The 13,863-nt window shown below is 55.1% G+C and overlaps 2 protein-coding genes across 2 annotated transcripts; both read left to right on the top strand.

The window, feature by feature from the left end:
- Window positions 1-2,949: 2,949 nt before the first annotated feature.
- On the top strand, window positions 2,950-3,906 carry LOC309603773 (olfactory receptor 14J1-like; the record flags this gene model as incomplete). Its single annotated transcript, XM_082338685.1, has 1 exon — window positions 2,950-3,906. One exon carries the CDS (start codon window positions 2,950-2,952, stop codon window positions 3,904-3,906), a length of 957 nt encoding a protein of 318 aa, XP_082194811.1.
- Window positions 3,907-12,618: 8,712 nt separating this feature from the next.
- LOC309603772 (olfactory receptor 14A16-like) lies at window positions 12,619-13,572 on the top strand (the record flags this gene model as incomplete). The annotated part of the gene is made up of 1 exon (XM_082338684.1): window positions 12,619-13,572. One exon carries the CDS (start codon window positions 12,619-12,621, stop codon window positions 13,570-13,572), a length of 954 nt encoding a protein of 317 aa, XP_082194810.1.
- Window positions 13,573-13,863: the final 291 nt, after the last annotated feature.

Here is a 13,863-nt window from a genome sequence, read left to right as displayed (position 1 = left end):
GTGTCTATTGACTCATCTGCATCCCTTCCCTCAGCAGGGGTAATGCAGACCCCTCCTTGTCACTGTCTGCTTGTCCTGTCTCGTGATGGGACAAGGAAAGGTGATTCTCCTGCCCAAGTGTTTTCCTCATAGGAGAAATGACAGTGCTAGGAATAATTGTGTCTCCCCAGCTGAGGGAGGGAACATGAGTGATGCCTTCAGGCTGTTTCACAGCAGGTTCCCCTAGAGCCCCAGGGACACCTGGAGGGAGCCCAGAGGGGCAGAGAAAGTGCTGCCTTGGGCTGGGCCTCTGCTGCTGAGCTGGGCTGGGCTCCTGGGATGGAGGGAGCTGCTGGCAAGTGGGCAGCGCTGCAGAGAGACAGCTCTGCCCAGGAGCAGCTCCTCTGCAAAGGGCAGCAGGGCTGAGGGCACTGCCTGCAGGCACGGATGGGAGAGGAGTGAGGCAGAGAGAGGTTAAAGGCAGCCTGGGCTGGGAGGATACTGAGAACTCACCGGGAGAGAAATCTTCTTCACAGACAGTAAGTCTGTGGCTGCAGGGCATTGCGTCTGCAGATCCTGGTGGGATCTCCTAAAGCTGGCATGTGGCACAGGCTGTGAGATATGTAAGTACCACTCTCAGAGATTCTCTGGTGTAGAGGAGGACATGCTCTGGAGCAGGGCTTTCCTGCTGCACCATCAGAGGGACAGAACAGGACGGCTGCCTTCTCCCAGGGATGGCTGCAGGGGTATAAAAATGGGTATGCAGCCAGGGGTGCCCAGGGCTGCCCTTCAGAGCAGAGTCCCTGGACACCAGGGGGCTGTGTGCTGGGGCAGGGACTCTGCTGCCTGCCAGGGTCAGCACTCAGCCTGTCTGAGAATTCACCATGCTGCTGCTGCGGGGAGAAGCTGTGGGTGGAAGGAGCAGCCCCCAGCAAGGCAGGGTCCTTCTGCTGTTGAGAGGATGCTGCATGGGTCAGGGCTGCTCACAGGTCCAGATCATCCCGAGAATATTTGTCTCAAGGACAAGATTAAGGCAGGGATTACTAGAAAGATAAGGAGATTTCCTGAGTCTGTCTTTACAGTTTCCTGTTCCAGGGGGGTTGGGAGGGGGAGAGAAAAAGATAAAGGGAACAGGAACTCTGAAGTTTAATAAGTCACTGAGACTCCTGAACTGTAACTCTGAGTGATCAGTAGATCTGTCAGAAGCCACGTAACATGCCTTCAGCCACTGCTCTGCCTATGGACAGCACCAGCATCACCTCTGCTGGACCCATCAGGGTTCTTCTGACCTGCCCTTTTCCACCTGCAAACAGGAACACGCACCCAGCCAGTGCCCGGCAAACAGGGGGATGACCAAGGTGAGTGCACAGAGATTGGGATGGGGTCTGTGATTGCTGACAGGGAAAAGACATGGGACAGGGAAACACCTCCCAGCAGGAAAATCTCCAGGCAGCAGGGGTATGATCTGGGAATGAGAGGAAACTAAAACCAGAAATGCTGTGGGAGGGAGAATTCAGAAACCTTCATTTGATCCCCTCCAATGCAGACCCCTTCCTCTGAGCAAGCCCCCTTGCCTCCTCTCCCACCCACCAAAGCCTCTGCCCTCAGGGCTGGGGGCTCCAAGGCGCGAACCACCTCCTCTGCAGCCAGAGCTCCAGCAGAGCCGTGGTGCAGCTCTGCAGCCACGGGCCCAGTTCCCTCTGCAGAGCGCAGGGGCTGAGAGCAGCTGCGCGGCAATGGTGGTGTCTGGGAGGTGGCGTGCACAGCTGGGGAAGGGGAACGCTGTCTGAGTGCCCGACTGCCTCTGCCCTGGCCTCTCTCAGCCACACCCTCACTGTGTTTTGCCTTGTTCCTCCACTGGTCTGTGTTCTTGCTATTGTTGTCTTCTTGCTGCCAGGCTCTCCAGGGATGGGAATTTTTAGCTGCAAAGTCACAGGTGGATCTTGTGGGTCCTTTCATGCAGGTGTGTCCATGGGAACAAGTGTCCCAGCTTTCATCTCACCTGTGGCGCTGTGGGCAATGAAGCCTGTGGGGCTGGGGTATGAGCTGAATCTCTCTTACTCAAATGCCATCGTTAGCACACTTGGCTATTGCCTTGAGGATTCCTTCCAAGCTGTGAGCTTCCCTCCAGGATGCAAACCTGCCCTATAGCACCTTTGTGTTATCTGAAGGCACCATGGAGAAGATCAGAGATGCTATGACAGAGAACGTTCTTTTGGGTTTGTGAAATGAGCTATGTGTGTCCTTGGCTAGAAGTGGGGTGCTGAGACCTTAGGAGAGGGTGAGAAATTTAGTGGTCTGCAGTGGATACCTCTGCTCACAGCAGCGCTTGGTGGCTTTTCAGGGTAGTATGGGAGTGTGATCACCCTCCAGCTCAGAAAGGTGCAAGCCCAGAGAAGCTGGGAACAAGATGGATAAAAAGAATGGCTCTCCTCACTCTGCACTAAGCCACAGGCACTCCTCTTGCCTCGCAGGACTCCCTCTGTTCTCCCTGAGTGCAGCACAAATGCTGAGGCTTTCTGACATCCAAGAACACTCCCCAGGGTACGAGGGGAGGAGGAGCTGTAAAAAACCCAAACCTCTCAGACTGCCTTCTGCCACCTCAGTTCCTTATCACTGGGAGTGCAGATGCTGACAGCCCCTTCTGCACTAGGAGTGGTTTCATGAGAGAAGGTCGAACACCAGGACTGGCCCCTGGCCCCACTCTTCCCATGAACCCACTGCTGCAGAGCAGGGCTGACCTCTCGGCAGCCAGCGGGCAGAGCCCCTGCTCCTCATGGCACGTTCAGCCAGCACCAACCAGGGCTCCAGCCACAGAGCTGAAGGAAGGTCTGCTAGAAAAGGAAAAGGGCATCTGCATGTAGCAGGGCGAGGGTGTATGAGAAATGGCTTTGATTTTGCTCAGAGAAGTCTCCCTGACTTGTCACTGTCTTTTCCTCCTATTACAGTGCCCATACTCAGCGGAAGTAAATGTCCAACAGCAGCTCCATCACCCAGTTCCTCCTCCTGGAATTCACAGACAGGCGGGAGCTGCAGCTCTTGCACTTCTGGCTCTTCCTGGCCATCTACCTGGCTGCCCTCCTGGGCAACGGCCTCATCATCACTGCCATCGCCTGTGACCACCGCCTCCGCACCCCCATGTACTTCTTCCTCCTCAACCTTTCTCTTCTTGACCTGGGCTCCATCTCAACCACTGTCCCCAAAGCCATGGCCAATTCCCTCTGGGACACCAGGGCCATCTTCTACATGGGATGTGCTGTCCAAGTCTTTCTGTTAGCATTTTTTATTTCAGCAGAGTATTGGCTTCTCACCATCATGGCCTACGACCGCTATGTTGCCATCTGCAAACCCCTGCACTATGGGACCCTCCTGGGCAGCAGAGCTTGTGTCCACATGGCAGCAGCTGCCTGGGGCAGTGCTTTTTTCAATTCTCTCCTGCACACTGCCAATACATTTTCCCTTCCCCTCTGCCGAGGCAATGCTGTGGACCAGTTCTTCTGTGAAATCCCCCAGATCCTCAAGCTCTCCTGCTCACACTCCTACCTCAGGGAGACTGGTCTTATTGTATTTAGTGGTTTCCTTTTTTTGGGATGTTTTATTTTCATTGTGCTGTCCTATGTGCAGATCTTCAGGGCCGTGCTGAGGATCCCCTCTGAGCAGGGATGCCACAAAGCTTTTTCCACGTGCCTCCCTCACCTGGCTGTGGTCACCCTGTTTATCAGCACTGCCATGTTTGCCTACCTGAAGCCGCCCTCCATCTCCTCCCCATCCCTGGATCTGGTGGTGGCAGTGCTGTACTCAGTGGTGCCTCCAGCAGTGAACCCCCTCATCTACAGCATGAGGAACCAGCAGCTCAAGGGTGCAGTGTGGAAAATGGTGACTGGATGTTTTTCTGAAGCAATAAATTACCCATCATCTTCTGCGTAGTAGTTATAATGTAACTCATTGCAGGACCAGCATGACTTCTGAATTTTTTGTTGTTTCTGGTGGTTTTTCACTTGTGATAATGTTGTCATCTCCTTTCTAATTCACTGTCTGCTTTTCTTTTCTGACTGAGTGGCAGTGTAAATGAGGAGCCATGCTCCCTGTGTGTTTAAGCAAAATAAATAGCCTTTCAGTGACATTCTTTTTTTCTGTGATCCTTCCTCCAAGGCCTTTTTGGAACTGCAGGGACTGTACCTGGGTGCGTGGGTGGAGCGGAAAAAATTTCTGGCATGGCAGCACTGCCAGGGAGCACCAGCGCTTGGTCTTCCAGGGCTGTTCTCCTTCCACTTCCACACTCTCTTCCTGATCCCTTGCGTTGGTGTCAGCCCTGAGAGCTCTGGCAGCTTGGTCATAGTCGTGCTGTGTGGTCGTCCTGTGACCACAGGCAGGTACAGGCAATGGGCACTTCTGTGACAGAGCTGGCCTCCATAACAGCATTTCCATAAAGAAGGGTGATCTCCTCAGGGCAGCGCCTGAAGGCTTAGGTCTTCTTCCAAAAAGTCTCTCAGACCATGTCCAAGAAAGCAGACAGCAAATGAAAACACCAATGTACAGCTAAAGAATGTGAGTGTGCAGGGTTGCGGCCAACAGCAGCGTCCTCACACAGACAGGCCTCCTATGAGAGACCTGAAGGACCAGCAGAGAAGGGTCTGGCTTGTGCCTGTGTTCGCTGGACACCCCAGGGCAATCATCCTGCACTAGCCCCTCACAACCACCATTGCCAGCACTGGCCTCTCACCCCAGCTGGCAGAGGTTCTTTATCCCTCCATGGAAGGACACCTAAGGAGTAGGTCAGAAGTCCATGTTTGCATTGTACAGAGGAGATGTAAGCACGCACATCACGTACATGAGCTGAGATGAACCCGAGTGAGCACAAATGCCATCAGCTCTTCCTTGGGGTTCCATGAAGGCCTGTGGGACGGATGGAGCCTCCAGGTCACTTCACGTTGGGAGTAACATCCCCTGGGAAACCACCTGAATGCAGCACTGGGATGTGCTTCCTTGAGCCGAGGCCGCCATGTCCATTCCTCATGACAAGGGGCATCTCAGATGAATGCAGAGCAGGGCGATACACCGCAGGGCTGAGGGGCCTCCCAGCCCCCGGCAGTGGCAGCAGGAGGCCAGAGAGCCGTTATGCCTGCTGCAGTGCCCTGCCTCGGTGCGTAAGAGGGAAAGACTGTGTCTCTGAATACCCCTGGGTGCATAAGGAGACTACGAGGCCAGCTCAGATGTGGATGCCCGACAGAACCCTGCCCTTTCTGTGTGTGACTCCAGGAACAAACCCCACTGGACCAGCGAGATTCATCTCAGCTGCCTGGGACAGGCTCCTTGCAAGGGCTCCTGTCTGCCAAGTCATCCTTGCCTGTGATTCTGGATTGTGCTCTCAAAAGTGCCAGAGCCATCAGAGAGGTTCTGGGGTCCCTGGAAAAGGCAGACGCTAATCCCATCTTCAAGAAGGGGAGGAATGAGAACTGGGAGAATTACAGGCTGGTCAGCCTACCTCTGTCCCTGGGAAGGGGATGGGACACGTCCTCCTGCAGCCATTTCCAGGCACTTGAAGGACAAGAAAAGGATTTCTGAACCAAAAAGGGCAAGGGAAAGAATGGTGTGTTGTGTACATGGAATTTTGCAAGGCCTTGGTCTCCTGTGGTGTCCTTATAGCCAGATCAGTGCTATCCGGGCTGAAGAAGCGGACATTGGGCAGGAATCTGGCTGGATGATCAAGCCCACATGTCACCAGTGGTACAAAGGCCTCTGTGCAGCCAGCTGCTGTTGGCATCCCTCAGTGACCAGCACTTGGGCCAACACTGTTGAACGTCTTTATTATCCCCCTGTGTGATGTGATGGAGCGCACTTTCAGCTCCTTTCTGGATGATGCAAAGCTGGGCGGAGGCCTTGAACAGCCTCATCTGGTTCACCCTGCCTTGAGCAGGAGAGTGAGGCAAGATGATATTCAGGGCTCTCTTCAGACACGATTTATTCTATGGCTCACTGAATCTTTCCCTTGGAGAGGTTTTTGAAGAGAGAATAGGTGGAGGTCTGTGATGATCGCCCTGGGGCAGCTTGCTCACGGTGTGCAGGGACGATGGCACAGAGCAGGTCCTGCTCTGCTGGCCCTTCAGGTCTCTGCCAGGCCTGGCTCTGTGAGGACACTGCTGCGTGCCCCCACCCTCCACACTCACACAGCTGAGCTGTATGCTGGTGTTTTCGTTTCCTTGGAACTTTCCAGCCCAGCCCCTCCCCAGCTCTCCCCACCTCCTCTGCCCTCTCCCCATCCCATCCCAGGAGAGCAGCCCAGTCTGGGCTGGCCCCATGGCAATGCCAGCCACAGGGTGCTGTAGAGCTCTGGGCACTCACCCCACAGCCCCAGCCCCTCTGAAGGCCACAGCAGCTTTTACAGGGCAGAGAGGTGTCTCAGCCTCCCCAGCAGCCCCAGGCCTGGAGGCTGGCCATTACAGCAGGAAACAGAGGGCTGTGACAGTGTCCCTCCTGTCGTCATGCTCAGGAGATCCCCACCACCAGCAGCCTGCTTCCCCCCTGTGCCAGTCCTGCTCCCCAGGACAGCGCGAGGGTCCTGGCCCTGGGGCTCCTCTGGTAGCTCCTGCTGCCCCAGCAGCACAGCAGCCTGCCCCAGCTGGACACACAGGAACGGGGTGCTCTTTTTATTTCTCCCCTCCACAGCCTTGGGGCCCTGCTCTTCTCCCTGGACACCCCTTCTCCCCAGGGAGCCTTTCCCCACATCAGTGTGTCCATGCTGGCCTGGCCGGCCGTTCCTGCACCCCTGGCCACGTTCCCCACAGGGTCCTGAGCTGGCAGTGCTGCTCTGCAGAGCGAGGGGACTGTGGTGCCCTGGGGCCATGGGGTGGCCCTGCACTGGCCATGCTGGTCAGGGTGAGAAGCAGACCCAGCCAGGCAGGGATCACTGCTGCTCAGCCCCTTCCCCTCTTCCACTTCCCAACTGGCCTAGGACCAAGGAAGGTGCTCAGTAGGACCCTGACGCATTTCCATATGCCTCTGCGTTTGGCTGCTGCACTAAACCTGACACGTGGTGTTTCAGCTAGGGTGTCATGGATCACTCTCCAGTGTCATGTCCTTTGGCCTTCTGCTTGCTAACAGCCCATCCTGGGACGGCAGAGAAAGAGCGCCCTTGGATGCAGCCCATCCGCTCAGTAGACTCCGAAGGGGTGAGTTTGCTTAAGGAGCCCCTGACCTGATCCTCATCCACTGCTGGTTGTTCTCTTCCTCCTTGAGTCCTGCCTGAGGGCACAAAGGGCTGGGAGAGCTTGCTGGTGAAGACAGAGGAAAAGAAGACATCGTGTACTTCAGACCGAGCTGCATCTACTCTTGCTAAATTCAGCAGTGGCCCACTTCACCTTTCTGTGGTTTTGTCATGGTTAAGGAAGATGTAGCAGCTTACCTTGTTGCCCCTTGACATCCCTTGCAAGCTTGATCTTTTGGGGAGCTTTGACTCACCTAACACAATCCTTATTTCTCCTGACAACGTTTCTAAACTCCTCCTTTGGAGCCTCTCCCTGCTTCCACCTCCTGCGTGCTGCCTTTGGCACTGGAGCTCAGCCATGAGGTTCCTGTTCAGCTCAGTGGGTTTCCTGAGGTGAAGGGTTGTTTCCCTGCGTATGAGGACAGACCCTTCCTGTGCCCGGAGGAAGATGTCCTTAAAGGCCTCTCAGCTTTTGTAGGTTTTTCCCTTTCAGAGCTTCCTCTCCATGGGATCTCGTACTACCAGGGCTCTGAGCAGGGCAACGTCTGCTTCTCTCAGAGAGACATCCCAAACCTGAGCTCTGCTGGTCTCCTGCCTTACATCCCTTGGGAACGGGGATGCAACTATTTCATGGTCACCACAGCCAAGGCTGACACTTCAACATCCCTGACCGGCCCTGACTCACCCTCTCGGCCAGCTTGGCAGCTGGGAAAAGAAGTTGACCCCGAGACTCTCCCGGACCCCATGGGACTGTTTGCACCCACGCACTTTGCCCGTCCAGTGAGTGCAAGGGTCGCTGATCTGGAGACTTCCTTGGGCTCTTCCTACAGAAGACTTCATACAGAAGACTTCCTACAGAAGACTTTGTCCCCTTCCTCACCCTGACTGAGTGGTTCTAACTCCCACCTTCATGTCACCTTCACTGGTTTCTCCTCTGTTCCTCACCCACAAACACTCACGCAATGTGTCTTCTGCCCCACCATACATTCGATCTGCCCCATCCTTCATAGAGGGCATGCTCCGGTCTCATTCTCCCACCTTCATCAATCACCCTCAGTGTCTCCTAAAGAGCCTGTATCTAGCCACGACAGTACCCAACTCTGTGCAACCTGTCCCACCACATCACCGCAGTGTTTCCCTCAGAAGCTCCATGATGGAAAAAGGGGTTCCAGATGCTCCTGCCTGTGTCCCAGGCTGAGGGCATTGGTGCACACTCTGGATGCAGCAGCTCAGCAAAGGCTTCTCATGGAGAAAACTGGAACCAAGCACCCAGGACCCCGCATATCCAAAGGCTTTGCTTCAGAGCAAAGATGTGCTGGGAAGGATGGCAGGTGGCAATGTAATGATGAAATGAGGTGCTCATGAAGACAACAAACCCTGCAGTCTCCGAGGCAGAGAAACGCAGACTTGGGCCATGATGGCCTTGCAAGAGAGAAGTTTGCTGCCTGAGCTGACTCGGCAGCACCTTGTGCCAATCTCCAGGAACACAAGGTACCCCTGAGAAAGTCCCTAGGTGAGGTAAGCCTGCACTCCAGCCAGCCTGTGGACATCAGTGGCATGGGGTTTTTTCAGTATCATCAGGTAGGTGGGTAGAGGAGAGGGGAGAAGAGAACTGTCAGGGGTTGAGAGTACCGGGATATGAGTGGAGACCCTGGTGTGATGCGTCTCCCAGTCTTGCAGCACATGTGGGTGTAGACGAGATGGACCTTGCCTTCTTACCGGGGTGTTGGCATTCAGGTGCTGGCACAAAGGCACCAGACTCCTTTGGGAGGCCCTGCTGTGTCTGCCCAGACCCCACTCCAGTGGGACATGGCTTTCCTGGGGGTCCTGTGCCATGTTTGGCAGCCACAGGCAGTTTCACTGGGCACCCCAGCCTCCCCTGGCATGGCACTAGAGGCCTTTCTGATGCCATTTAAAACAGAGCCTTGGAACAAGGTAGGTGCCTTCACTGCAGGGATGTGCACGTGCCTGAATTTTGCAGTGAGCTGAGCTCTAGGGAGTGCAGAGGATGGTGCTTCAAGACAGGTCTGACCCTCCTTCTCGTGCACTCCTCCTCTTGGTCAGCTGAAAGTCCAGCAGCTGCCATGGAAATGTGGGTCTGACAGACGTTCAGATGCCCTAAACATTGGGTGTAACCTGAGGTGGCCAAGGGACCCTTCCCACCAGCCCCACAGCTGATGCTCAGGCAGGTGTGGGTGTCCCAGGTATGCTCCATCAGAGCTTGCAGACACATCCCCAAGTCTTGGACTACCCCTGGCACCTCAAATGGCACCAGGACTTTGTGTGAGAGCAGCTGACTGCCACCCCCCATCCCCATGGATCCCAGTGGGTGCTGAGGGCAGGGGCTGGTCTGCAGGCACCTATTTTGTGCTGAAGCAAGAGGAATCCCAGGTGCTGTGGGTCTGTGGGGTGCATGGGGGATATCTGGACCCCACTGCAGTCTCTGGCCTCCTCACCAGAGAGGAGACACCTTATGGGCTCAGCTGAATCCCTGCCCTGCACTGGGGGGGAAATGATCTGTTCCTGTCACTGCCGAGGTGTCCTGCCTGGCAATGTGATGGGGAGAGGGGTAAAGGGATGAGAACATTTACACGTCTCGTAGACCACCATGCCATGTTTGGGAAAATGCCACTTCTAAAATGCATCTCTCCAGCATTCAGAGAGGGACAGGCAGTGATGACATCAGTCTGTGTCAGCCCCCGCTCCCCAGGAGAGACCCTGCTGCCTCTCAGGTGCTGTCAGCCCTTAGAGCCCCAGGGACACGTGGAGGGAGCCCAGAGGGGCAGAGAAAGTGGTGCCTTGGGCTGGGCCTCTGCTGCTGAGCTGGGCTGGGCTCCTGGGATGGAGGGAGCTGCTGGCAAGTGGGCAGCGCTGCAGAGAGACAGCTCTGCCCAGGAGCAGCTCCTCTGCAAAGGGCAGCAGGGCTGAGGGCACTGCCTGCAGGCACCGAGGGGAGAGGAGCGAGGCAGAGAGAGGTTAAAGGCATTTGGGAGTGGGAAGATGATGAGAGCTCATTGTGGGAGAAATCTTCACAGCCCTTGACACGGTAAGTCCCTGGAAGCAGGGCAGTGAAGCTGCAGTTGCGGGAGGGATCTCCAAAAGCTGCTACATCCCACAGCCTGTGGGATCTTTAAGGATGAATCTTACGGCTTCTCAAATGTAGAGGAGGAAGAGATGTTCCAGTGAAGGTTTTCCCTGCTGCACCATCAGGGGAACAGGGCATGATGTCTGCCTTCCTCCGGGGATGACTGCAAGGGTGTTAAGCCAGAGGCACAGGTAAGGATGCCCAGGGCTGTCCTTCAGAGCAGGGTCCCTGTCCCCCAGCGCTCTGTGTGCCAGGGTCAGTGCTCAGCCTGCCCGGGGAGCTCCCAGCGGCGCTGTGGGGAGAATATGTGGGTGGAAGAAGGGACCCCTGGTAGGGCAGGGTCCTTCTGCTGTTGAGAGAGTGCTGTGTGGGTCAGGGCTGCTCACAGCTCCAGTTACCCCCAGAATATTTCCTCAGGTATGTTTCAAGGAGAAGGTCCTGGCAGGGATTGCCATAAAGATAATGAAGATTTCCTGAATTTGTGTTTTCAGTTTCCTGTTTGGAGTGGGGGGGTAGTGGAAAAGGGATGAATGGAAAAGGAGCTGTCAACTTTGATGTAAGCCACTGAGACGGCCGAGCGAGTGATCAGTAAGTCTGATGGGAGCCTCCTAAAGTGCCCTCAGCCACTGCTTTGCCTATGGACAGCACCAGCATCACCTCTGCTGGACATATTGGGGTTAGGGACCTGTTGTTTTTTCTACATGCAAACAGGAAAATGCACCCAGCAAGTTTGCCCGGCAAACAGGCAGGTTTCTGGAGGGCCAAGGTGAGTGCACAGAGGTTGGCATGGGGTCTGTGAGCACTGACAGGGAAAAGAAATGGGACAGGGAAACACCTCCCAGGGTAAGAATGTCCAGGCAGCAGGGAGATGATGAGGGAATGAGAGGAAAGTAAAACCAGAAATGTTGTGGGAGGGAGAATTCAGAAGACTCTGTGTGATCCCCTCCAATGCAGACCTCTTCCACTGAGCAAGCCCCCTTGCCTCCTCTCCCACCCACCAAAGCCTCTGCCCTCAGGGCTGGGGGCTCCAAGCCGTGAACCACCTCCTCTGCAGCCAGAGCTCCAGCAGAGCCGTGGTGCAGCTCTGCAGCCACGGGCCCAGTTCCCTCTGCAGAGCACAGGGGCTGAGAGCAGCTGCCCGGCAATGGTGGTGTCTGGGAGGTGACGTGCACAGCTGGGGAAGAGGAACGCTGTCTGAGTGCCCCAATGCCTCTGCCCTGGCCTCTCTCAGCCACACCCTCACTGTGTTTTGCCTTGTTCCTCCACTTGTCTGTGTTATTGCTATTGTTATCTTCTTGCTGCCAGGCTCTCCGGGGTTGGCAATTTTTAGCTGCAAAGTCACAGGCTGATCTTGTTGGTCCTTTCATGCATTTGTGTCCATGGGAACACGTCCCAACTTTCATCTAACCTCTGAGGCTGTGGGCAATGCAATCTGTGGGTCTGGGGTATGAGCTGAATCTCCCTCACTCAAGTGCCATCATTAGGACACTTGGCTATTGCCTTGAGGATTCCTTCCAAGCTGTGAGCTTCCCTCCAGCATGAAAACCTGCCATGTAGAAACTTTGTGTTATCTGAAGGCACCATGGAGAAGCGCAGAGATGCTACAACAGAGAAGATGCTAATGGGTTTGTGAAGTGGGGAGCTGGGACCTCAGGAAAGGGTGAGACATTTAGAGATCTGAGGTGGATCCCTCTGCTCACAGCAGTGCTTGGTGGCTTTTCAGGGTAATATGGGAGTGTGATCACCCTCCAGCTCAAAACGGTGCAAGCCCAGGTCAGCTGGGAGCCAGACGGAGGGACAAACCAGCTCCCCTTATTCTGCACCAAGCCACAGGCACTCCTCCCGCCTCGCAGGACTCCCTCTGTTCTCCCTGAGTGCAGCACAAATGCTGAGGCTTTCTGACATCCAAGAACACTCCCCTGGGTGCGAGGGGAGGAGGAGCTGTCAAAAACCCAAACCTCTCAGACTGCCTTCTGCCACCTCAGTTCCTTAGCACTGGGAGTGCAGATGCTGAAAGCCCCTTCTGCACTAGGAGCAGTTTCATGAGAGAAGGTCGAACACCAGGACTGGCCCCTGGCCCCACTCTTCCCATGAACCCACTGCTGCAGAGCAGGGCTGACCTCTCGGCAGCCAGCGGGCAGAGCCCCTGCTCCTCATGGCACGTTCAGCCAACACCAACCAGGGCTCCAGCCGCAGAGCTGAAGGAAGGTCTGCTAGAAAAGGAAAAGGGTGTCTGTGTGTAGCAGGGTGAGGGTGTATGAGAAATGGCTTTGATTTTGCTCAGAGAAGTCTCCCTTAACTTGTTACTGTCTTTTCCTCCTATGACAGTGCCCATGCCCAGAGACAGCAGATGTCCAACAGCAGCTCCATCACCCAGTTCCTCCTCCTGGCATTCACAGACAGGCGGGAGCTGCAGCTCTTGCACTTCTGGCTCTTCCTGGCCATCTACCTGGCTGCCCTCCTGGGCAACGGCCTCATCATCACTGCCATCGCCTGTGACCACCGCCTTCACACCCCCATGTACTTCTTCCTCCTCAACCTTTCTGTACTTGACCTGGGCTGCATCTCCACCACTGTCCCAAAATCCATAGCCAGTTCCCTTTGGGACACCAGGGCCATCTCATACTTGGGATGTGCTGTCCAAGTCTTTCTGTTTGTCTTTCTGATGTCAGCAGAATTCTGTCTCCTCACCATCATGGCCTATGACCGCTACGTTGCCATCTGCAAACCCCTGCACTACGGGACCCTCCTGGGCAGCAGAGCTTGTGTCCACATGGCAGCAGCTGCCTGGGGCACTGGGTTCCTGTATTCTCTCCTGCACACAGCCAATACATTTTCACTACCCCTCTGCCAAGGCAATGCTGTGGACCAGTTCTTCTGTGAAATCCCCCACATCCTCAAGCTCTCCTGCTCAGACGCCTGCCTCAGGGAAGTTGGGCTTCTTGTGGTCAGTATCTTAGTAGTATTCAGCTGTTTTGTTTTCATTGTGCTGTCCTATGTGCAGATCTTCAGGGCCGTGTTGAGGATCCCCTCCGAGCAGGGACGCCACAAAGCCTTTTCCACGTGCCTCCCTCACCTGGCCGTGGTTTCCCTGTTTATCAGCACTGTCATGTTTACCTACCTGAAGCCCCACTCCATCTCACCTTTGCTGGACTTTGTGGTGGCAGTGCTGTACTCAGTGGTGCCTCCAGCAGTGAACCCCCTCATCTACAGCATGAGGAACCAGCAGCTCAAGGATGCAGTGTGGAAACTGATAACTGGATGTTTTTCTGGAGCAATAAGCTACCCATGGTCTTCTGCATAGCCGTTGGTCATGGTTTAATTGTGATAATGTTGTCATCTCCTTTCTAATTCACTGGTTGGTTTTCTGACTGAGTAGCTGTGTAAATGACGAGCTGTTCTCTCTGTGTGTTTAAAGAAAACAAAGGGCCATTCACTGACTTTTTTTTCTGGACATCCTTCCTCCAAGAACTTTTTGGAGCTGAAGAGACATTTCCTGTATGCATGGGTGGAGAGGAAAAGAGTCCCAGCATGGCAGCACTGCCAGGGAGCACCAGCGCTTGGTCTTCCAGAGCTATTCTCTTGCCACTTCCAC

The sequence above is a fragment of the Platalea leucorodia genome (assembly GCF_965183815.1).
Source record: "Platalea leucorodia genome assembly, contig: HAP1_HAP1_SCAFFOLD_195, whole genome shotgun sequence".
NCBI classification, from domain to species: Eukaryota; Metazoa; Chordata; class Aves; order Pelecaniformes; family Threskiornithidae; genus Platalea; species Platalea leucorodia.
The sequence above is the reverse complement of the archived record's forward strand: the minus strand, read 5'-3'. Positions and strand labels throughout refer to the sequence as shown.